The 25,453-nt window shown below is 45.2% G+C and overlaps 1 protein-coding gene across 3 annotated transcripts in view; it reads right to left on the bottom strand.

The window, feature by feature from the left end:
- Positions 1-1,131: 1,131 nt before the first annotated feature.
- rims2b (regulating synaptic membrane exocytosis 2b) overlaps positions 1,132-25,453 on the bottom strand; it is a 59,866-nt gene continuing 35,544 nt past the window's right edge. For 2 of the 3 annotated variants that reach the window (XM_079523016.1, XM_079523017.1), the window contains exons 19-34: positions 25,331-25,399; positions 25,076-25,202; positions 21,032-21,091; positions 19,930-20,085; positions 18,555-18,622; positions 14,680-14,721; positions 13,222-13,275; positions 11,919-11,942; positions 10,952-10,974; positions 10,157-10,254; positions 8,146-8,336; positions 6,931-7,066; positions 6,658-6,770; positions 5,210-5,311; positions 3,459-3,598; positions 1,132-2,704 (exon numbers count right to left, since the gene is read on the bottom strand). In XM_079523016.1, coding sequence (XP_079379142.1) covers positions 2,513-2,704; positions 3,459-3,598; positions 5,210-5,311; positions 6,658-6,770; positions 6,931-7,066; positions 8,146-8,336; positions 10,157-10,254; positions 10,952-10,974; positions 11,919-11,942; positions 13,222-13,275; positions 14,680-14,721; positions 18,555-18,622; positions 19,930-20,085; positions 21,032-21,091; positions 25,076-25,202; positions 25,331-25,399 — 1,595 coding nt within the window. In that variant the 3' untranslated portion in view covers positions 1,132-2,512. The remainder of the gene's footprint in view (positions 2,705-3,458; positions 3,599-5,209; positions 5,312-6,657; positions 6,771-6,930; positions 7,067-8,145; positions 8,337-10,156; positions 10,255-10,951; positions 10,975-11,918; positions 11,943-13,221; positions 13,276-14,679; positions 14,722-18,554; positions 18,623-19,929; positions 20,086-21,031; positions 21,092-25,075; positions 25,203-25,330; positions 25,400-25,453) is intronic. The other variant, XM_079523018.1, reaches the window with a different exon arrangement.

Here is a 25,453-nt window from a genome sequence, read left to right as displayed (position 1 = left end):
ATAATTCAATTCACATGAAATGAAACGACATTGCAATAGATTAGTTTCAGATGTGCTGATTTATTACATTCATTTTATTCCTAGCAATTATTTTTTTGTTATTACTTCACATTCGTTTGTGAAAGGTCAAAGGTCATTCCAGAAACATTTCCTTCAGAACAATAAATAATACATTCAACAGCTAATAGAAAATAATAGCTTTGTTTCTCAATTTAACGAGAAGATAATAAAAAAATACATTCATTTAAATAAATCATATATATATTATATCATATATATATATATACGCACGTCCCACTGGGAGGAGGCCCCGGGGCAGACCAAGGCGCAGTTGGAGGAAATACATCGACTCACTGGCCTTGGAACGTCTCGGAATCCCCCAGGAGGAAGTCACTAATGTTGCTCTGGAGAGGGAAGTCTGGAGCACTCTGGTGGAGCTGTTGCCCCCGCGACCCGACTACGGATAAGCAGTTGAAGATGGATGGATGGATATATATATATATATTTGTTGTAATGAAAACAGCAGATGGAATGTCAGATTTCTTTATAAGCTAACTAGAACAAAGCTTCAATGATGACAGACAGACAGACGACCCCCATCTGCCAATTGTTTGTACCAAGGACCCTCCTGAAGAATATTGTGATCTGTTAAAATGTTTAAAAACAAATCTGTCTGTCTGTCTGTCTGTCTGTCTGTCTGTCTGTCCTACAGAGACAAACATAATGCAAATCTGTTGCAAATGACATCACACAGATATTGTGCCTTTTCTTCATTTTAAATAGCAACTAAACATCAGAACGCAATGTCTTTATATAGTTAGAAATTACATACCTGAACGGCTGACAATGCTATACTGTAAATAATTCATGTTTATTGCATTTGCAGTTAAAATCACACCAAAACACATGTGCCATGAATCAGCCTATATAATCCTGTCCCGACATACATGTTGGCCTTGGATTGTTTCATAGATGCCCCCTGTTCTCCATTTCCCGCACCCCTCCCACAGCAGAATGCAGCTAGAATGGTTGAAAGCTACTGTAGTTGTCTTCATTCCAATGTGGGTATTTTAGTAGCTTTTTTCACGAATCGTCTATTAATAGTGTCCTGGTACTCACATAAAAAAATATATATATATAAAGTTTGGAGCTATTAAAATACCTGCATTAGAATTACTAGCTTTCTACCATTTTAGCTGCATTTTACTGTGGGAGGGGTGGGGAAATTGGAGAACATGGGGGGCATTTATGAAACAATTCAAGGCCATCGTGTATGTTGGGACTGGAATATATATAGGCTGATTCAGGGTGCATGTGTTCTGGTTTATCGCAACGGTGCAAATTTATTCCTGGAAGACTGGTAAATATAATGCCATCTTTTCACTACTTATGCATGACATTGTTGTACGACAGAATGGGTAGGGCAGCTAGTGGTTCTCAGACCTTTTCAGGCCCAAAATAACCATAGGAAACAGGACCAACGGGACTCAATGTGCGTTAATGTGAAGTCCATATCACATATTTCACATTATTTCAGACAGCAGGTCACTAAAGTAATTTCACCGTAACACTGCCAACATTGTAATCTGGCTACTGTGCTTTATATTTATTTATGTATTTTTTGTATTTTACAGATGGTCCATGGGAAAAGGTTTTAAAAAATATACTGTACCTTTGATAAATGTATCAAAAATATGTTTAACTAATATTTCACGAGTCCATGAAACGTTGTTTGTTTTAGTAACGTGTAGTGTGGAAATAAAGCTTGAAATGAAATCAATGACTGTTAAGCCGATCTACAAGTTCATAAATAACACATTACACTGAACTTGTAAATTGACTATTTAACCCATTTTGGGCGGAAACCCCTTTTGGTGTTAGCATTATATTATGCTTTAGCTATTGAAAAATAGCAGATCTAGGTCTGCTATTTTTGGAAAAAAATTTAACGACTGACATAGAAACAGCTTTTTCAGAAAACTGTCAGGATGTAGAAGACATTTTTAGAATCTGATCTCAGGTCAAAATGGGTTAAGTACGCAACACAATGTATACATCTGGCTTCAAGAGCAAAAATAAATAAATTAATTAAATAGAAATGACTGTTATGCCTTCTTATTATACTAAATATACAGTAGCGTTGTGCGGAGGTTGGGTGGGCGGTCCTTAGGGCATGGCCACGCCCACATCGCAAATAAACAGAAAGTACGTCCTCTCTCTCATTGGCCAGTCCATGAATTCCGCCCCAGCATGCTTTGCCAGGTGGCCCCGCCCCCCTGCCGTCTGTTTGGGAGGCGGGGCATGATGGTGTGCAGGTGAGTGGAGCTTCATCTCCGAAACCCCGCCTCTTCTTCATATCGATGACATCGTCGCTATGATCGCATCGTGCAGAGGAAAGCCCCGCCTTCTTGTCAACGTTGCTGGTTGCAGCGGAAACACATCCTATGCTATGACGCTATTACGACGCTATGCCCATTACCCATCCCCTCCTTCTGATTGGTCTGCTGTGTCGCTATGGCTTGGCATTGCCCTCTGTCTGACTATTGACCAGCGGGGCCAAGGCGGGGTCCACCAATGAGGTGCCGGGAAACAGTTTGAACCAGCCAATCACCATCTGGGACAGGTCCAGGTCGTCCAATAGGATCTGGGCAGCACCCATGAAAGACTTGTGGTCCATTCTGCCATAGTCCCCCCACACTATGATCTGTAGGTCAGACAGACAGACAGACAGACAGACAGACAGACAGACAGACAGACAGACAGACAGACAGACAGACAGACACATAGCGACACAGCCTTAGTTGACTTCATGGAGATATTTTAGTTTTTTGTCGTATTCCTGAGCCAATAATTTGTTGACCATGACACTAAGAGAAACAGCAACGGCTCCAGAAAATGGGGGTCGCCGTTCCTCGCACCCCCCCCCCCCCCTCCCCCCCAACACGCACGCACGCACGCACGCAAGTATTAAAGACCTGTAAGCCTCAGACAAAGCCAACTCGGATTGTGACAAATCATGACAACAAACACAATTTTGGGGCCGAACTTTTTTTGTTGTTTTTCTACTTTGTAATTATTTGTTCACAACATGACAACTTCTAATCTAGACCAATCACATTGCCCGGAGCGAGTCTCTGTGACCACAGAGAGAAGGGCTGGGGAGAGCGGTGGTTTTCTCTTCACAGCGGTTCAGTGACGTCATGTCGTAGTTTTCGGTGATAGCGGTGGTCACCGAAAACTGGACTATGAATAGGCCTTAAGCCTCCACCAGAGGGGGCTAAAGCCCGCCCCCCTCCCCTAGCGCCGTCCCTGAGGAGAAATATGTAATTGTTTGGGGTTAACTAGTCTTTTAAACCCTATATGGTTGAGCGGAGTCCCCCAGGGTTCTGTACTAGTGTGTTTTGTGCTTTGTGTTGAAGCTAGCTGATGGGCAAGTTACTTTCCACCACTGTGTGTACCTGTAACACTTTGCCCTCTGCTTTATCTTCAAACTGCAGCTGTTGTTGGTACAGCGGGTCCAGGGTCTTCCTGGCCAGCCTGGTCCTCCTCTTCAGCACACACTTCCCGTTATCCATGAGATACACCTTCACGTAGGGAGCTGCACACACACACACACACACACACACACACACACACACACACACACACACACACACACACACACACACACACACACACACACACACACACACACACACACACACACACACACACACAGTTAGCTTACACACAGACTACAAGCAGACAGGGTACCGTACAAGTTATAGGCCTCACTCACACCTGAGACACAAGCAAGACACATTGTGTCTTGGATGTTGCGAGTGTCATGGCCGCCTCAATGCATTTCCAATGGGAGTCACATGGTTTGAAGACACAACCTTGTTGCATGGGGGGAGGGCAGAAGACAGCCATGCAACAGCCATGCAACAATGTTGTGTGAAACCATGTGACTCCCATTGGAAATGCATTGAGGCGGCCATAACACACAGAAGACACAGGACACAAGTGTGTCTTGCGTCTGAGTGAGGCCATAATCACTTAAACCACAAAGGCCTCCGATAAGGCATAGTCTTCTCCACTGAAGATACAAGTGATTGCGCTACCTTTGCGTGGTCAAAATACAGCGTCCATTAAATACATTATACAGACTATAGCCGACATACCCATTTAGGAGGTACTTGTTCTATTTTCCATAACGCGTTCTGCAATGTTCAGCCAAACACAGAGCAAAATGGCACACCTTCCAGTCAAATCACGAAGGCTAATCATACCCAATTCTTAACTAGAGCTCTCTTTTGTATAGCGTGTAAGTACGTTTTCATTTAGATCTTTCTAGTGTTAAAATAATGCAAGTATAAATGAAATCTTAAATTTGTTGTTCAAATTTAAATTGGGAACCCCCTTTTGGGGTTCTGTACACTACAGTATTCAAAACATTACAAAAAATTGATGCTGCTAAATAAGTATTTGAAGTTTCAGGATCTAGAAAGCCTTTTTGGAATCGGCCTCAGTCCAAAATGGGTTAATACCGTTTAATAACGATGATGGGGTGGTTCATATCATTGAATCTTTCAGCATGCTTATTCCAAAGTGTCAATGCAATCATCTGGTCACACAATTAGCCGTTCGCTAAGTCCCATCGAAGCCTGTTCTTGGCCAATACCACGTTAGCGTTACTAAGTAAGGATCCTGGTCAAGCTTTTAATGCGGGTCAAAATGGTTAAGCGGTGTCAATAAATGTATTTGCTGTAGCAAATACATTTATTTTGTTTGTTTTCTTACCTTGTTATGAGCAAACTAGTCCATTCCATGAATTATTTCAATCCGTTGTGTTGGTAGGTATTATTGAGTGGTGTAAACCACTCCTACAACTGGCTTTGTTGAGTGGTGTAAACCACTCCTACAACTGGCTTTGTTTGTGCAGAAAAAATGAGCATGGTTGCTATGTTCACCCTGTTCACCCGGGTGTGATTTCATTGAGTGGTGTAAACCACTCCTACAACTGGCTTTGTTTGTGCAGAAAAAATGAGCATGGTTGCTATGTTCACCCTGTTCACCCGGGTGTGATTTCATTACGTCAGACATGATTTCATTACGTCAGACAGGCTATATTACACCACTCAGTTCACACGGGTGTGATTTTTATTATCTATATTTTACAGGCTATGGTTGACCCCAAACTTTGCTGAGTGAGAAAGAACACACTCACCTGGTAGGGTCTTGTTGCCCTGTTTACCCAGAAGGCCTCTGGCTCGGATCACCTCCACGTCAAGACGCTCCTTCCTGAACACCATGCCGATCTGGATGTCACCTGACAGGAAGTGACATCATTACAACCTCATGTCACCTTGACAGGAAGAGACATCAGTTTACAACAGGACGTGTCTTCATCAAAATGAAAGATGCGTACATTTCACGCTTCCTAGTGTCGCGTAGCCAGACAACTATTCCACAATCTCCGAATGCTATATAGAGTCTGGAACTATGAGGTGAGTAACGGAAGCTGCCATTTCCGTTCACGAAAATATATTTTTTTATTTCCTTTTCTGCTAAGCAACAAGCTACATATGCTTAGATGTTTTCTATTTATATTTGGATAAATGTGCGCGACTGTAAAGACGAAACGGAGGTGGCGAGGAGGCTCCACTTCCGCTTTATCGCATACTCATGAGACCTCTTCCGTTGGCCCAGACTGTATAATGGAGTGTTTGGAAATCGCGGAGGCAACAGTCTGGTAACTCGAGACTACGCGCTTCCCTACACTAGGTGTGAAATGGCACACCTAATGGTCTCCTGAGTGGACGCTGTCCGGCGGCAGATCTCGCAAACGTCCTGCGATTACCGTGTTGCTGGGATAGAGAAAGGGTCTCCAACAAAGTTGATTTTGTCCTGATTTGTCTCTAAAAAAAAGCCAACTATCCCTTTAAAGTCTTAAACCCGCTTTACTTGATAAAACAGACTTTTAAAGAGTGCATTTGGGTATGCTCTTATTTCACTCTACACAAATCGCCAAAAATAGCAGATCTACAAGCTGGCAGTGCAACGCAACACGTGTAGATTGTCTATTGTTGGCAAACGTTCCCACCATATAGGTATAATGGGGTTTAAAGAGGTTACCATTGTTAATACCATTGTTAATCGCAATAGGCCTATCTCACAGCATTTCCCCGCCCCCTTTTTACTTCCCCTTTTGGAGATAGTGGTGTTATTTTTTTTGCGGTCCATAGGCTTCCATGTTAAAAGAGGTATTTTCACAAGCCACAAACTACCGTTTTATAAAGGTAAGGTTTATTCTACTTATTTGAGTTGTTATACCATTGTGTTTTCTTCATATTATTATCGGTCTTTGACATTTTAACATTAGGAAATGTACTTAGATTCTCCAGAGAAAAAAAAGTGTAAATGCCTAATGTTAAATGACACCACTATCTACCGGAAGGGGGTGTGGAAAGGGGGCTGTGAGATAGGCCTATACTTTATTGCCACAATAATCGGCATATATATCGTCACATCCCTAGTGGAGATGGGCTGAATTGCTTCCCTATTGTTTGTCTTGGATCCAGAATCATCATGAATACACATTTACATCTACAATGTAACAATGCAACGTGTTGCGTTATAGTGTTTGTGTGCACTTCTGAGAGAGGCGGTCCTTACCCATAGAGGGCGTGGCCAGAGTCTGTCGACCAGCCAGTTGGGCGGGGCCTAAACCCTCCAGGAAGCCGGTGAAGTCTTTATCTATAGCTAGCTTTACACCGGGAAATATAAGACTGGACAGACAGACAGACAGACAGACAGACAGACAGACAGACAGACACAGTGTGAGAGATCTGCAAGCCCAACGGGTTCCAACCGTCACCGGCTGGGGCTTTGGTCATTCTATAATAATGCGTGCGACTGTGTGTGCGCGTGCTGAGTGTGTACACGTACGCTCCAGGTTTGGGTTCGTCAGCGTCCAGGTCTCTGCTGGGCTGTCTGGTGAACTTAGCTTTGAACTCCACTGCCAGACCCGTCTCTACACTGCGCTGCACGGGGAGACGAATCACCTTCTTCTTCTTCTCCTCCCCTGGAACACACACACACACACACACACACACACACACACACACACACACACACACACACACACACACACACACACACACACACACACACACACACACACACACACACACACACACACACACACACACACACACACACACACAGTAAATGATGCTTATGAAACGATGGACGGATGCTGAACAGTGCAGTACAGTTCTGTAGTTGAAAGAAGCGCTGGGTGGTGGCGGGGTGCACACGCACATTACTTGACTATGTAAACTATGTAAACACCATCTTTTTACACCATTATGTAAACCTGTGATGTGACATTAAACTTATGTAGCCTACACCTGTAAATATCCTAAGATTTTAGTTGACTAAATCTACAGTTACACAAATGTATTTTGGCGGCCCTTTGATGGCATTTTTGGTTGGCAAATGTGGAAGTAGAGCGTTCTTCTGGGTGCTTCAAAACGCCACTGAGGCAACTTCCATTGAAAGCAGGAGGGCGGGACGGTCACTCCCGGTCCACACTATATAACTCTAGGCTGGGAACCCATCGGCAAAAAAGGAAAAACAGCACCCAGCTGTTTGTTTCAGAATCTGTTCTTGAGAGATTACGGTAGTACCAGAGCCATAGAGATTACGGTAGTACCAGAGCCATAGAGTAAGACAGAGTTACGACATTGAGGGGGCAGAAAACGGAGCGCTCGATCTCTGTTCATGCAGCCTGAACTGGGACAAGCTGGAGTTTGAAATACATTGTTTTCAACGAGGGCGGTGCAAATAAGAGCAATTTTAGGCATGTGTGTTTTAAAGTATTGTTCAATAAAAACTAAAGTCTCTGTAATGTTTATGTTGTACTATTACTAATAAACAATCTAAAATAAAAGGGATTTAAGATCATTAAAGCTGGGCTGTTGCCTGAGTCCAATGTATTTCTGTCAACTTCCGGTCCAGGACTTGTTGTCCCTATTCGCCAATGCTCTTCGCCAATAGAAGTCTATGTAGAAGAGAAGAGGCGCCATTGGACTGAAGCCCCATGAAGTGCACGGAGTTGTCAGAACTCTGTCTCACTCTATGGCTCTGGGTAGTACTAACCTTCAGGGTCGAGTTGTGAAGCAGACTGGCTCTTCTTCCCCAGTCCCACCAGTCCGAGCATCCTTCCTCCCAGGCTGTTCCGCCGTTTCTTGTCATCCTCATCGTCGTCGTTTCTCATAGTCAGAGCCGCGACTGCGGCGTCGGGGGTCGCTCCTGCACTATTAGACCGGGGCAGAGCGCCTGCTGCTGGCCTGCGGGGGGAATTGCAACCACATTTAAGTACTGTAGCTCAGGGGTTCTCAACGTTTTTGGCCGGGGACCCCCGGAAATGCTTTGGCAATGTCTCGGGACCCCCGCCCCCTCCCGACCCCCAATATAAATTGACTGCTACAATAACCTTAAACCATTTTGGGCGGGAACCCCTTTTGATGTTTTAAGCATTGTTATAATTTAGCTATTGAAAAATAGCAGATCTACAAGCTCATAGCGCGCCACCGAGTGGCGCGCTATGAACTTGTAGGTCTGCTATTTTTGAAAAATCGTGAAAATATTCTTTTTTTTTTCTTTTTTTTGGAAAATATTTTGGGGACCCCCCAAAATAATTTGGCGACCCCCCGAGGGGTCGCGACCCACGGGTTGAGAACCCCTGCTGTAGCTCGCCAGGGTTATTATAGCTAAAACGAATGAAATGACGAGGAAAAGAATAGGAAGAAAATAAGAGCCACACGGCAACATGACGTCATGTGGGGTGCTGTTGTCTTTTTTTTTTTTTTTACATCATTAAAAGTCCATAGACTTGGACACCATATGACGTCATTTCCGAAAGCCAGACATTGGAGGTGCCAGTGCCCATAAAAAAGATGGGAGATACTGGGCTTATGAGCCAACGCAGGATTACTACGTCAACGATGTCAACATATTGGGTCAGTGTAAACAGCTGCCAGAAGACTATTGGTCAGTTTAAATAGCTGCCAGAATCCTATTGGTCAGTTTAAACAGATGCCAGCTGCCAGAAGCCCTATTGGTCAGTTTAAACAGCTGCCAGAATCCTATTAGTCAGTGTAAACAGCTCCCAGAAGCCTATTGGTCAGTTTCTTACTTGGCGGCCTCAGGTTCAGGTTCAGACTCCTCCTCAAAATCAGAGCAGCTCAGCTCAGCTCCACCCACTTCTGCCCCACCCACTTCCTGTGTTCCCCCAGGCTCCGCCCCCTCCACTGATTGGCCATCCAGGGACGCCGCTCGGCTGGAATCAGCCAATGACCGAACATGATATGCATAGAGAGACAGACAGACAAACATGCGGACAAACATGCAGACAGACGGATGGACGGACGGACAGACAGATGGGACAGACGGACAGACATGCAGACAGACGGATGGATGGACGGACAGACAGACGGGACAGACGGACAGACATGCAGACAGACGACAAAAATGGACAGTGAGACACAATGATAGAAAAAGAAACACAGGTAAATGCAGATCTACAGATCATGCTTAAACAAGCTAACAAGGCGTTGTTAGTTTGAAGATCTGTTCTACTTAGCAAAGTGGCACGTTGTGTGATATAGTATAAATGAGGCATTATTACAGACAAAACACACACGCACGCACAGACGCACACACACACACACACACACACACACACACACACACACACACACACACACACACACACACACACAGTAACATGGCACAGACAATGCTAACATGCTAAATGAACATGCTACAGAGAATGCTAACATTCTTCTAAGTCTTAGAAGAAGTTAGCATTCTCTGTGGAATGCTACCATTCACTTAGAATCTAAGTGAATGGTAGCATTCCACAGAGAATGCTAACATACCACAGTGAATGCACACGCATGCTAAGTCAATGGTAGCATACCACAGAGAATGCTAGCATGCTAAGTGAATGGAATGCCATAGAGAAAGCTACAGTAACATGCTAAATGAACGGTAACATGCCACAGAGAGTGCTAATATGCTAAGTGAATGGTAACATGCCACGCAGCCACGCTCACAGAGAATGCTAACACGCTAAGTGAAACATTAAACTATAAGCTCCTCACACCTGTTCTTGGGCGTTCCCTTAACATCGGAGGCGGAGCTTAGCAAGGATGCGTCACTGACATCAGAATCTGATGACTTGCATGATTGGCTGTCCTTCAGCTAGAGGAGGGGCATAGACAGCAAACCATCACATTCCATAATACAGTGGTTCCCAAAGTTGGGTCTGGGGACCCCCAGGGGTCCTTGGGGGAGTTCCAGGGGGTCCCCAGCTAAATTATAGTTTGGAACCAAATGGAACCAACGGGTCCATTTGGTTCCATTTGCACACCCAGAGTTCCATTTGTACACTCTCAGAGTTAAATTAACATAGAGTTTACTATGTAAATTGGGGGTCCCAGAGATAGAAATGCCATTAAATGGGTGTCCGTAGCCTAATGCATGTCAAACTGGGATCCTTCAAATGAAAATGGTTGAAAATCACTGTTAGAGCCGTAAAAAAATCATCTATTTTGGGGGTCCTTGGCATATCTTTTCTAATGGGGGTCCGCGGGCTAATTCGTGTCAATTTGGGGGTCCTTGACATGAAAAGGTTTGGGAACCACACTGCCATAATGAACACATGGAGCCTGGTCCACTAGCTTATACGATCAACATCAAACTGACTGAATCTAACTAGATCCCCAGTAAGGGCGAAATCCATTTGACCTGACAGGATCCGACTGGTTCGGTTCAGACTGGATCAAACTGGATCTGACTAAGAAATGATCTAATTCACTTAATAAAATATGGGAATATATCTATTTGAAAGAAATAGCTAAATTAATAAATACACGGATTAATTGCAGACATACTGTACCTTGTTAGGGTCTTTCATCCCACCTAAAGAAATGGGGGAGGGAGAAGTTATAATCATACAAAGTTAAACATGTCTCATAGTGTGTGTGTGTGTGTGTGTGTGCGTGTGTGTGACTGTGTGTGACTGTGTGTGACTGTGTGTGTGTGTGTGTGTGTGTGTGTGTGTGTGTGCGTGTGTGTGACTGTGTGTGACTGTGTGTGTGTGTGTGTGTGTGTGTGTGTGTGTGTGTGACTGTGTGTGTGTGTGTGTGTGTGTGCGTGTGTGTGACTGTGTGTGACTGTGTGTGTGTGTGTGTGTGTGTGTGTGTGTGTGTGTGTGTGTGTGTGTGTGTCTGTGTGTGTGTGTGTGTGTGTGTGTGTGTGTGTGTGTGTGTGTGTGTGTGTGCGCGTGTGTGTTTGGTGGGTGTCTTGTTTCCATTTAATTCAAGAGATACAGTACACAACCGTGTTCATCTCATAACAACAGTCCGTCCGTCCGTCCCCCGTCCCCCCCTCAATTAGGGTTGTCACGTGATCGGAAATCAGGGCCAATCACGTCATTTAAAATGATCGGAATCGGATCGGGAGCAAAAAAAACGTGATCGGGACATCCATATAGTATCAATATTACAGTACTGCATATCCATATGATGACATTCGACTGTATATTGTCTGTGATTTGGGATATTGTACTATTGTGATATGGCATAAGTGTGTTATATAAGAACATAAATATCGGATCGGTAAAAATCCCTATCGGCAAAAACAAATGATCAGAATCGGATCGGGATAAAAGTAAACGTGATCAGGACATCCCTACCCCCAACCACAAATGTGCAGAATGTAATTAGATCAGATATTCTATACTGCTACCCTAGTTTATTTGAGGCAATACATCGATTTCCCTCTTGCAAGTCGCTCTGGATATAAAGTGTCTGATAAATTGTGAATTGTAATTGACAGGAGAGAACGAGATGGTGACTATCTACCTTCTTCATTTGGCAGAACTTCCCCTGATGGATGGATGGATGGATGGATGGATGGATGGATGGATGGATGGATGGATGGATGGGCATTAAATAAAATGGAAACAAACAAAATTGAATAAACCATGAACTGATTCGTAAAGCTCACAGGATTAATTCATAGTCACACCAAAGTCAAGCATCAGAGCAAACCATCAACACACACCAACACAGCACCCTGACTCTAAACCAGGTCTGACTCTAAACCAGGTCTGACTCTAGACCAGGTCTGACTCTAGACCAGATCTAATCCAGACCAGATCTAATCCAGACAAGATATAATCCAGACCATATCTACTCCAGACCAGATCTACTCCAGACCAGATCTACTCCAGACCAGATCTACTCCAGACCAGATATAATCCAGACCAGATATACTCCAGACCAGATATAATCCAGACCAGATCTAATCCAGACCAGATCTACTCCAGACCAGATCTAATCCAGACCAGATCTAATCCAGACCAGATCTAATCCAGACCAGATATAATCCAGACCAGATATAATCTAGACCAGATATAATCCAGACCAGATATAATCCAGAACAGAGCTAATGCAGACCAGATCTAATCTAGACCTGATCTACTCCAGACCAGATCTACTCCAGACCAGATCTAATCCAGACCAGATCTAATCTAGACCAGATATAATCCAGACCAGATCTAATCCAGAACAGAGCTAATGCAGACCAGATCTAATCTAGACCAGATATAATCCAGACCAGATCTAATCCAGACCAGAGCTAATGCAGACCAGATCTAATCCAGACCAGAGCTAATGCAGACCAGATCTACTACTAATCCAGACCAGATATAATCTAGACCAGATATAATCCAGACCAGGCAGCTGTACTATGAAGCTGGATTTGGGGGTTTCTGGGGTATGGTCACTAATATCACCATTGCAACTAATTGTGCACACCTAATTTATTTAAAGGGATATTTGACTTGTTTGAGGTCATTTTAACATCTACTCTTTTTTTCATTAATGTTATTGTTCTCCTCACATATTAGAAGGACAAAATCAGAACCAAGGACGAGTGTTTTCAATTAATCTAACGTGGTTAAAATGGAGTTTGAAGTTACAATGAGTTTGTATGAGAAGGGGGCCTGTCTGTTAAAATGTATATAAAATATTTAAATACTCAATAAAGCAACTTAACCCTTTTGTGGGGTGTTCACAAAAGCCAGAGTAGATGTTAAAATGACCCCAAGCATGTTTGAAAGTGAAAATATGGCTAATACAAAATAGCATTAGCTATTGGCACCTGGTAGCTTCGTTCCATTGTCTGTTTTGTTCTGCTGGTCCACCCATTTGACCTCTGGTACCAGCAGAGAGAGAGAAGGTCATTACATTACATGAACTAGACCAGTGATGAAGTAGAATTATACAACAGGTAGTTCCGAGGAAGCAATCTGATTGGTTGAAATAGCCCTCTATCCGTGCTTCAAACGAGCATGAACACCTATAAATTAATTGCACCTAATCAAAACATAAAAATCAGCTATAGCTAGGCTGGCCGTTTTGGCGTTTTCACGGGACATTTTCGGTCATAGTGGCTACATCTACGTCATATTTTTTTTTGGAATATCTTAGTTAATGAAATTGAGTGGACATGATTTAATTAAAAAAAGAAAAGGGTAACTGTTGGTGTGCGTTACCGTCATTAATGGCACTTCTGCTCGCCTATTGTTCCTGCAGCAACACAGGCAGTAACGCACACCCTCTTGTGAAATATTGCTCAGGTATCAATACTGCAGTGTAGAAATACTCTCCAAAAAAATGCAGAACAACACTGCACTGTTTTTATCTACAAAGCCTTACTTAAAAAAATGCCTACATATCTTAGCAGCCTATTACATCCCAAAACTGGCCAACATCACACCCGCTCCCAAAACTACCTTATGTTAGAAATCCCCTTTGTGAATTCTGAATTGGGTAAAACAGCCTTTCACTACTATGCACCTCACATGTGGAACTGTCTCTACAATCAATCTGAAAACTGAAAACTTTGATTTCACTTGAACGTTTTAAAAGACTTGTAAGGATCCATTTGAGATCCAGCTGTACTTGCTCACTCTAAACTGTTTCTTATCCTGTAATGTATTTATTATTTATATTGTATGGTATGTGTACTGTAATCAGGGCGTTATTGAAAAAGAGAGCTTGCTCTCAACTGACTTCCCTGAATAAATAAAGAAAGATGTTCGACTGACTAGTGACTAATACTAGCCTGGGTTCCAGCCTGATTGGCAGCGGGTTCAGACCCGCGGAACGCAGCGGGTTCAGACCCGCGGAACGCAGCGGGTTCAGACCCGCGGAACGCAGCGGGTTCAGACCCGCGGACCAGCGGGTTCAGACCCGCGGAACGCAGCGAATCTGCAGGCTGGAACCCAGGCTAGACTAATACTACATAAATACAACATCTAAACTAAGCTATGATGACTAAAACTACGACTAAATATATTGAAAATGTAGTTACAAAATAATAATCGGCAGAAGGGACTACTGGAGAAGAGATCCAGTAGAACTAAATCATTTAATAATCCCCGTCTGGGGCTATTTATTAATTATATAAATACAATATAACATATTTACAGAAATCTCTATGAGAAAAATGAATGCGGGCTTTCTATCTGCGGTACCACACAATGCTATGCACTGCTAGGCACTGCTATGCCCATAATATTGAGACGTGACAAGACTATTGGGATGCACCACTCGCCTTTCCTGGTTCCTCCAGGTGTGGTGGGGCGTCGATCAGGATCTGATTGGTGGAAACATGCAGGATGAAGAGTGACATCATAAACATGAGACAGGAACAACGCAGTGGACATGGAGAGAGTGAATAAACAATTGTGGTAATCTCATTTCTCAATTTTCCATCCTCGCGTCCATCCTTATGCCCTCCTCTCTCTAAAATACTGTACGTAAGGCACTATAAGGCACTACCCATACTGCACTACGAAGCCAAAGTGCAGTAACTACGAGAAAAAAAAAGCTGCACACTATCACTATTCCACACACACCAACCTATTCACGCACGACGCACCCATACATACATTACACGCTCTATCGCATTCACATACTAATGCACACACGCACATGTGACCAACATCTCACTAGCGATCTAATGCGCGACCTATAAAGAAATACACTAACGTAACGACGTGAACTACACTAACAATGTAAACAGGAAAACAAACCTGGTGTTGTTGGTGGAGGGGCGGGTGTTGATGAGGGTGGAGCAGGGGGAGGGGAGAGTAGCTGGGCTGCGGGCGGGGACTGTGGCTGGGTTATGGGCGGAGATTGTGGCTGGGTTTGGGGCGGGGCTGGAGGCGGGGCTTGTGGCTGGGTTGCGGGCGGGGATTGTGGCTGGGTTGTGGGCGGGGATTGTGGCTGGGTTGCGGGCGGGGATTGTGGCTGGGTTGTGGGCGGGGCTTGTGGCTGGGTTGCGGGCGGGGATTGTGGCTTGGTTGCGGGCGGGGATTGTGGCTGGGTTGTGGGCGGGGCTTGTGGCTGGGTTGCGGGCGGGGATTGTGGCTGGGTTGTGGGCGGGGCTTGTGGCTGGGTTGCGGGCGGGGATTGTGGCTGGGTTGTGGGCGGGGCTTGTGGCTGGGTTGCGGGCGGGGATTGTGGCTGGTTTGTGGGCGGGGATTGTGGCTGGGTTGGGGGTGGGGCTTGTGGCTGGCTAGGGGGTGGGGCTTGTGGCTGGGTAGGGGGTGGGGCTTGTGGCTGGGTAGGGGGTGGGGCTTGTGGCTGGGTTGGGGGTGGGGCTTGTGGCTGGCTTGGGGGTGGGGCTTGTGGCTGGCTTGGGGGTGGGGCAGGAGGCAAGGCTTGTGGGGCTTGTGGCTGGCTTGGGGGTGGGGCTTGTATCTGGGTTATGAGTGGTGCTTGTGGCTGGCTTGGGGGTGGGGCTTGTATCTGGGTTATGAGTGGTGCTTGTGGCTGGCTTGGGGGTAGGGCTTGTATCTGGGCTGTGGGCGGGACTAGCGGCTGCGTTGGGGGTGGGGCTGCAGGCGAAGCTTGTGGCTGGGCTGGGGGTGGGGCTTGATACTGGGTTGGGGGCGGGGCTTGAAACTGGGTTGGGGGCGGGGCTTGCGGCTGGAATGGAGGCGGGGCTTGTTGATAGATTAGGGGTTGTGTTGGGGGCGGGCCTTGATGATAGATTAGGGGTTGTGTTGGGGGCGGGCCTTGAATTCGTATGACGGGAGTAGGTTGTTGAATGACAGAAGGCGGGGCCTGATGAATGACATATCCAGCCTGTTGTTGTTGTAAGGGGGGAGGAGGGGTTTGGGAGCCAATCAGTGTCGCTGTTATGGGCGTGGCCAAAGAGGACGACAAAAGAGTTTGAGAAAAGGAAAAAAAAGATGGTGAGGTGAAAAAGAAATTAAGTCATTAGTCATTGACAGAATAAAAGATGTGAACATGTTTACACACAGGGATGTGAAGTCAAATGAAGTCAGCTAGTGACATTTTGTACAAGACAGTAGCAATTGACTTGTTTATGACAAATAACCTACAAACACATGGATGGGTTATATCTATAAAAGCTTTAGCTTGTAATAAAGTGTCTATGGGGAAAGCCTGAATGCTTCGGTTTACCTCTCTCTACAGCTATTCAACTACTGTAGATAGCTGGTTAGTGGGACCAACATACACAGGTAACAGACTTCAACTAGCTAGCTGGTTAGTGGGACCAACAGACACAGGTAACAGATTTCAGTTCGAGACCCAAAAGAGAGATTAGATGATTTCCCGGGACCCAAACTAGTGGAAATAGCAAGCGCACAACGTTGCGATCTTGTAGATCACAGTATTATTGTCTCCACCAGGCCGAAGGCATGGGGAGAGAGTATTTGTTTGCACTCCGTCCGTCCGTCCGTCCGTCCGTCCGTCCGTGTGTCCGTCCGTCCGTCCGTCCGTGTGTCCGTCCGTCTGTGAACAGCTAATCTCTGGCACCGTTAACCCGGTCGATGCCAAATTTGGCACACACACTCCCTGGATGCCAACGATGAACCTCTGCCCCAAAATTTCCAGAACGGCCTCTTATAGCGCCACCAGGAGGCCGCTTTGTGCAAAACAAGTTTTTGGACAGTACACCTACAGATTTTGTCCAAACATCACGCAAATTGGTACACAGTCTCTCTAGAGCGATTCAACGAAACGGGTCTTTCAGATTTCTCAGACTCCATCCTGATTGGCTAAGATTGGCTTCCAAAGTTCGCAGGAGTGCTCAGTTTCAAACAAAATGCTGCAAATCATGAACACATTGTGTGATTTCCGTGACATTGTGCACGCACATTCCCACTAGGCCGAGGAAGAAATGCCACATGAACATTTTCAACTCAGCCTCATGGTGGCGCTATAACTGGCCGAAAAGTGTTTTTACCTCTAGCTGCACGGATCTGTGGATAACTTTATATGCCAACTCCCTAGAGGCCAAGGAAAAACCTTTGCCTGGAATTTTTCACATCTGCTCTTTATAGCGCCACCAGGAGGCCGGCATATGTAAAACACATTTTCTAATATTACTCCTTCAGATTTGATCCAAATTTCATGCAAATCGGTACACATGCTCTCCATAGTCATGTGATCAAGACGGGTTTGTTTGATTTCTCATAATCCACCCTCATTGGCTACGATTGGCTTCTAAACTTTACAGGAGTAGCCCGCTTTTGCCAAACATCACACTCACACTCCTATCCTCCTGGTGGAGACCTGTGCCCAGAAGGGCACTTTTTCTAGTTGTTTATGTTTTATTTATGGAATTTCTTAGATTTGTTGAAATCATTTAACTTTTTTTTTTAAATACATTTTGAAATATATAGATATTTTAAATGTACGGTAGGAAAATGGTATTTTTACTCGAGTCATGACCCATAAAGGTTGGTCAGGGACCCACAAATGGGTCCTCCTGACCCACTGTTGTCTGGTGGTCCAACGTCTCATTTGGGCTTGGGTTAGTTGCACGGTCAGGGCTTGGGGTTTGGTTAGGTCAGGGTTTGGGGTTTCACTAGTTGTAGTGTTATCAGGGTCTGGGTTACCTGGGTACGACTCTATTGTAATGCCTCCATCTGCGAGAGAAAGACAGTGTGGTTTTGAACGTTGGTACTTTCCCCTGATGTAAAGTTGTTACGCTGAAAGGGAAATACTTTAGAAGCTTTTCTGGTTTGGTGTCATCAGATTGTATTACAGCGGTGCAATGTCCAATGCCAAAAAGTGAATTAACCCGTTAATCGCAATAATTTGTGTGCGTGAGAAGTAATTAACTAAAATGTCATGATCAACCTCCCTAAGTAGCAGTAGCAATTTAACAGCTGTGAAATACTGTAGTAGTATTATATTACTAGTAGTTCTGTTCTGATGCACATGTTCAATGTCAATGACCGTAACTCACTTGAAGTGTGTTGTTTGTGTATTGCTTACATGTACATTTTACATGTAAAGTTCACAATAGACAGCTAGGAACCGTGAAGAGAACGGAAAGAGAGAAACAGTAAGCAGCAAAGAGAGAGAGACAGGATGAGAGACAGACAGGCAGGCAGAGAGAGAGAGAGAGACAGGCAGAGAGAGAGACAGGCAGGCAGAGAGACGTACTCTTGGCTGGTACAATGGGCAGCTGGCGACCCTGACGACTCATGGCTGGACTTCCTATTGGACTCGACCTGTTGACACACACGCACACGCACACGCACACACACACAGGCAAGGTTGGTTAATCCTCCACTGATGATACTGATCACGTTATTTATCGTGGCCTTTCTAACAAACAATTAAAGCCACTGTTGGTCGTGGTGGTGTCTATTGTTAGAGAACGCTCGCGTCTCTTCTCGTATAGAGCCCTCAATCACTCACGGAGATCCGAAAGTTGCGTCATAACAAATCATGTTTATTTCTCCGTCACATATAAACTTAAACTTTGAGTATTCTTCTCATGAAACAAAAACAGAGCCTGCACGTTCAACAAACTGTTACGCTACCCAGTCTGTGTCACATTCTACCTCCCAGCAGAGTCACCTTTCTGTCTTCAGGTGCCCTGCACCTACAAATCATTCTATCTCCCAGCAGAGTCACCTTTCTGTCTTCAGGTGCCCTGCACCTACAAATCATTCTATCTCCCAGCAGAGTCACCTTTCTGTCTTCAGGTGCCCTGCACCTACAAATCATTCTATCTCCCAGCAGAGTCACCTTTCTGTCTTCAGGTGCCCTGCACCTACAAATCATTCTATCTCCCAGCAGAGTCACCTTTCTGTCTTCAGGTGCCCTGCACCTACAAATCATTCTATCTCCCAGCAGAGTCACCTTTCTGTCTTCAGGTGCCCTGCACCTACAAATCATTTCACAAAGGGGAAGGGAAACCTCTATTCAACCCATCAAATTCATAGCATAATTAACACTTTGACCTCTATATAACGAGTTGCCCGAGTTAATTAATTGTAGAACACTTTCCCTGCGATTCGTGAGTTGCCCGAGTTATGTTTTCATTGTTTAATCCACGTTTTTAACAGGATCAATGCCGGACATGTACGGTATAATAGCCTAGACTGCCTTTGACTGTCTAGCCTAGACTGCTTTTTGAAAAATCGTGAAAATGAGTGCCACCGAGTGCCACGCTATGAGCTTGTAGATCTCATATTTTAGAAAAATCGTGAAAATCTTAGAATATAAATCGTTCACAGCGAACATCTTTAACTCAAGGAGGAGTAGTGATTGACCGATTACTGATTTCCGTGATCGGCGCTGATGCTGATATTTAGAGAATAGGAGAGGCTGATGGCTGATATATGGACAATTATCTTTTATTTTTGAGTGGCGCTACGTTAGCCCCTCCTATGCCCAGCTTTCTGTGTCTGTGTGAACTGTGAACACAAACATTGGCTTGTGATTATTATAGCGATAATTTGATTGGCTGCAGCAAAGTACACATTGTGGAGCATACACCCTGAAGAGGCGTATCTACATCATAGCTCACCTGTTGAGGGCAGGTGAAGCCGGGGCGGAGCGTCCGGCGGGGTGGGGCGTAGAGTCCGAGCGTGCGTAGACGGGGGGGCGGTCCACTATCGGCCGCTGGTCGGCCGACCGCGATCGGCTGTACGCGTCGTCGGTGCGAGCCGTCCCGCGACTGCACCTGGAGGAGACGAGCATGCCATGACAACCGTGGGGTTACCCTGACGACCGTGGGGTTACCCCTGGTGACCGTCAGACACAGCCAAAACCCATAGGGTTTTGAAGAAAACAAGCCATGAAGAAAACAAGAAAACAAAACAAATGACTGTCATCTATCTATCTATCTATCTATCTATCTATGTCAGGGGTCTTCAACGTTTGTCAGGCCAAGGACCGACTACCTTAGAGAGAGAGATGAAGCAGGGACCCCCCCATTATGTGTTGTATAACATTGTGTTGCAGATTACACTTTCTCATAGATTCCATAGACAGCTTCGTAGACTTGCTTGACAGCACTGTATTGTATATGTTGGATTCATGTGTATTCTCAGACATGAACCACTTTTGTCAATACTTAGTAAACCTGACCTTCTTCTTCTTTTTACCAGCTGCTATGCTAGCCTATAGCAAGCTGAGTCTATGATCGATGAGCAAGTAAGTAAGTACTCTAGTCCAGCTGGTTTTCTCATTGGCTGATTTTGCGCACCGCAAATTATGTCCGGGCGTAAGCGAATGACTGGGAACACAATAGTTCCGCCTTAGAGAATGTTGGTTCCTACCTAAACTACTGAGCTGAAACCTCAGAGTAAGAATACTCTAAGGCTGAAACGGACACAGAGGCAGTTATAGCGGACCCCCGCAGATAATAATAATGCAGCTGGTAATAAATTGATTTAATCAATTCTTGTTTCCCTCTACACCAGACTTACTACCAAACACAGCTTGTAGATCAGCTATTTTTTGGCTAAAGTGCCCCTCAGAATTGGCCAGGATTCAAGTGGTTAATGTGAAACAAAATATCCCATCACATAAAGATTTGGGCGGCCCCGCTGTAGTAACTCTGAGGATCCCCTAGGTGTCCCGGACCCCCCTAGTTGAAGACCCCTGATCTGTGTGTTTATGTTTACCTCAGTACTTCTTCGTCATAACAGTCGGGTTCAGAAGGGAACTCTGGGATGTAGTCCTGGCTGGAGGAAGTACAGTAGAACAGCGTTCTCAAATGGACATGAGAAATTGCATCTGAGCCAGTCTTGCATCTTTTATTTTGGAGTGCCGCTCCAAAATAAAGTTATTTTCAAAGCTGAGCACCCACTGCCTTAACACGATGGACGCCAAAAGGCCTCGCAACCCGTCAGGTGACGGGTTAAGATTTAACCCCCGGAGGTCGCCAAACCCGTCAGATGGCGTATAGTAAGGGTTATATCAGTGCCATGCAGCCGAAGCTCAACACTAACCTTCCAATGCTGCCCAGGCTGCTAGACAGCGCCTACGTTCTTCCCATCGTGAGGAACAATGCACGCCTCCCATAAGGATCCACTCATTGTCGTTTCTTTGTTGCTCGTTTTCTCCGAAAAATACTCCAAAGTTGTTGTTTTAGTCCAAACCGCCCGGTGTTCAGATGTAAACAGTGATTTCTGATCGCATCGCGCCAGCCATGTTACCGCTTGTTGTGAAACCTAACACATGTCGGCTTCTGCTCGAAAACGTTTTTGCCCCTCTACTCGTTGTATTGGGCTGTATTGACAGTAATAGAATGGCACCTATATAGGGGATATAGCTGGCTGCCTGCGGTCATTTCAAATGAACAGCAGGTGGTGCTGAAAGTGTTAATCAAGGGCAGTTTCTTTTTTATTAATGATAGTATTGATAATAATTGATTAATTTGTTGTTAAAGGAGGACTTGGCACCATTTCTGTCTACTGACTTTGTGTCTCGGTGTAGGGCTGTGGACCGTTCAAGAAACCTGTGACATCATCGGTAGGCAGGTGTGATCATAAAATAAAATACAATAAAAAAATAATAATAATAAGCTTCTTAAAGCTTCTATAATGTTATATATTTCAGCATGCTAACTTTCCAGGAAGAGAAAGGCTGCAGTTTGTATTAGCTTGGAATCCCCATTGATGAAGTCACTGGTATAGGCAGGTTTTGGAACTTTCCACAGCCCATCAATGAGAGACAGAGTGTTTCCAGTCTGCCGGAAACGAAGAAGAAGAAGAAGAAGAAGAAGAAGAAGAAGAAGAAGAAGAAGAAGTAGTCCTAGGGGGTGAGGTGGAGTCTGAACTTCTGAAGAGGTGAGTGCTAGGGGGTGAGGTGGAGTCTGAAGAGAAGTGAGTCCTAGGGGGTGAGGTGGAGTCTGAACTTCTGAAGAGGTGAGTGCTAGGGGGTGAGGTGGAGTCTGAAGAGAAGTGAGTCCTAGGGGGTGAGGTGGAGTCTGAACTTCTGAAGAGGTGAGTGCTAGGGGGTGAGGTGGAGTCTGAAGAGAAGTGAGTCCTAGGGGGTGAGGTGGAGTCTGAAGAGGTGAGTGCTAGGGGGTGAGGTGGAGTCTGAAGAGGTGAGTGCTAGGGGGTGAGGTGGAGTCCTAGGGGGTGAGGTGGGGTTTTAGTCCACAGTTTGGGAGCCACAGCTAGGAGCGCCTAGACTCACCTGTACTCATCACAAGCCCCATTCATCATGTGATAGGGGCCATTCATATATCTTGTGAGAAACAAACACGTGCACACACACACACACACACACACACACACACACACACACACACACACACACACACACACACACACACACACACACACACACACACACACACACACACACACACACACACACACACACACACACACACACACACACACACACACAGTGATGATGAGACTTTTTCATGCTATGTTCAGAGACGCCAGCCTGCAGTAAGCTGCTCATACAACAACTGGACAGTAGGTGTCAATTCCTACCAGCACTAGTATTAAACACTATACTATCTTACTAACTATATTACTATATTACTACAGTACCAGTATTAACACACGTGTTGCCAAATTAATCAATACTAAAACCTGCTTCACTGCCGTTGTTTTTCACTTCACCCGATGGTGTAGGTCAGTGGTTTTCCTCAGGTTTTTAGACCTGAGGACGATTCTACAAATGCCTTCTAAATCCTGACAGTTTTCTGAGTAACCTATGTTTCTATGTCAGTGGTTCTCAAACATTTTCATGTCAAGGACCCCCGAATATATATGTAATTGGCCACCGACCCCCATCTAAAAATATGTTGTTCCAGGGAACCCCCCAGAAGCAAAGATTTGAGTTAAAAACTGCGCTCTGAAAGAATATCTATTCCAAATTTGTGCCACATTTTCACGATTTTTCAAAAATAGCAGACCTACAAGCTCATAGCGCGGCACTCGGTGCCGCGCTATGAGCTTGTAGATCTGCTATTTTTCAATAGCTAAAGTATGACATAATGCTTAAAACACCAATAGGGGTTCCCGCCCCGAGAAAGGGTTAAGGCCCACAATTCAATTGCCATTCAATTAGATCTAGCCTCTCAGACCCAAGACTAAAGAATATTTTGTTGTACTGTACTATTATATATTGATGTTGGTACCATTAGGAGAGATAACAGACAAACTTTGATCAAAAATAACAATTGTTCTACATTCTCTAATTGTGTAGACTTCTTGTAAATTAAGTAATGCAGATGTTTAACCATAATTTAACTCTTGAGAGTGTAACATGACACCAAATGGACCCGTAAGGGTCTCAAGAGTTAACGCTCTATAAGCGTCCATTTGGTTACCAACTCCCCGTCATTTAGCTGGGGCTGATCAAGGCAGCACTGTGTATGCCTTGATCCCGCCTCTAGCTGCCGCTGATTGGCCAGGCCGTTTGGTGGCCGGAGCATCAAGTCTGCCTGAGAGTTCCCAGATGGGAGCAGGAGGGGGAAACCCAGTGTACTCTCTGCTGCCCCATCTGGTGGAGTCAGGTTAACATGGAACCCCCTCAAGGACCACTGGTTGAAAACCACTGGTGTAGGTCGCTCCATTGCACGAACGTACGCGTGTTCCTCCCAATAGAATACTATAGAGAATGGCGGCTGTTTTTTTCCTCCTAGTTGTCTCTAGGTGTATTAAAGCACACCTAAGATTCCATGCACGGACAAAAGAAGCTGTCTGCCGGGGTCTCTTCTGGGTTTTTAGACAGCTGGTGGATGGAAATGAAGCTCCACCCACGCGGCAGATTGCCGCGTCGGCCAGATTCCCATAAAATTCTGTCTAAAAACCCGGCAGAGACCCCGGCAGACATCTTCTTTTGGCTGCGCATGGAAGTTCAGGTGTGCCCAGGCTGACTGCAGGCCATCATGTAATATTTTCCGACATTAGGACATGTGATCGCGTTATTTTAAGGCACGCGTTTTTTGCAACGGAACGACGTACACCATCAGGTGAACACTTGACAACAACAACGGCAGTGAAGCGGGTTTTAGTATTGATTACTTTACGGCAATACATGTGTTAACAGGACTACTAGCGTTACTACTACTAATCTGATAGTCCAGATACCTGTCAGGTTGTGAATCCAGGGAGTTGGCTAAAGATAGCCGCCTGATTGCTCTCCTACACAGACGGGCAGACAGACAGACAAAAAGTCCATGAAAATCCATCGTTAAGAGTGTTAGTAAATCCAACAAAAGGCCTAATCAGCAACTCACGGCCCAAGGTCGTTGCTACATTTTGTTGTGGGTACCATTACAATCGGAAAGGGGCCACAGAAACATTTATACTAGGGGTGGGACGAAACAAGTAACTTGCGCTACGAAACTGTGATATTTGGCACTATCTATCTATCTATCTATCTATCTATCTATCGTTCTACCTGTCCAGGTTTCCATATTGCCCTGCGTCAGAGCACGCCCGGGTTAGCTTGTTGTTGCGTAGCAACCGCACCGCGTCGTCACGGTACAGCGGATACAGGGGGTTGCCACTGGCAACCAAACAAGAGGCAGGAAGAGAGGAAGACAACAAACAAACCACATCCGGGTCACGAAGAGGTCACATGGTTAAAAAACAGAACAGGAAGTGATGAGAGGAAGGTGATGAGCAACAATTATAGCAACACTGACACACACACACATACACACACGCGCACGCGCACACACACGCACGCAGTACCTCTGTTGGCTTGGCGACCGTGACCTCATCCGTACGTTCTCGGGGCGAGAGCCATGATTGGCCAACATCACCTGCTCTGGGATAGAGAGGGTGGAGCTATGGATGTCCCGCCCGTTATGTCTGTAGTCTGAGAAAAGCATGCACAGACACACACACACACACACACACACACGCACACACACACACGATATAACTTCTCGTTGTGTGTGTCACATGACCTCTGTGTTGCAGTGCATCTTGGGACATGGAGTTTACCTGATATGACTCCAATTCCATCTTCACACTCGTAGTCTGAAAACTCAGCGTCACTGATCCTCTGAGACCCTGTGCACGCACGCACGCACGCACGCACGCACGCACGCACGCACGCACGCACAC

The sequence above is a fragment of the Electrona antarctica genome, assembly GCF_951216825.1.
Source record: "Electrona antarctica genome assembly, chromosome: 15".
In the NCBI taxonomy this organism is placed as follows: Eukaryota; Metazoa; Chordata; class Actinopteri; order Myctophiformes; family Myctophidae; genus Electrona; species Electrona antarctica.
Note: the sequence above shows the minus strand (reverse complement) of the source record. Positions and strands in the feature narration are given on the sequence as shown.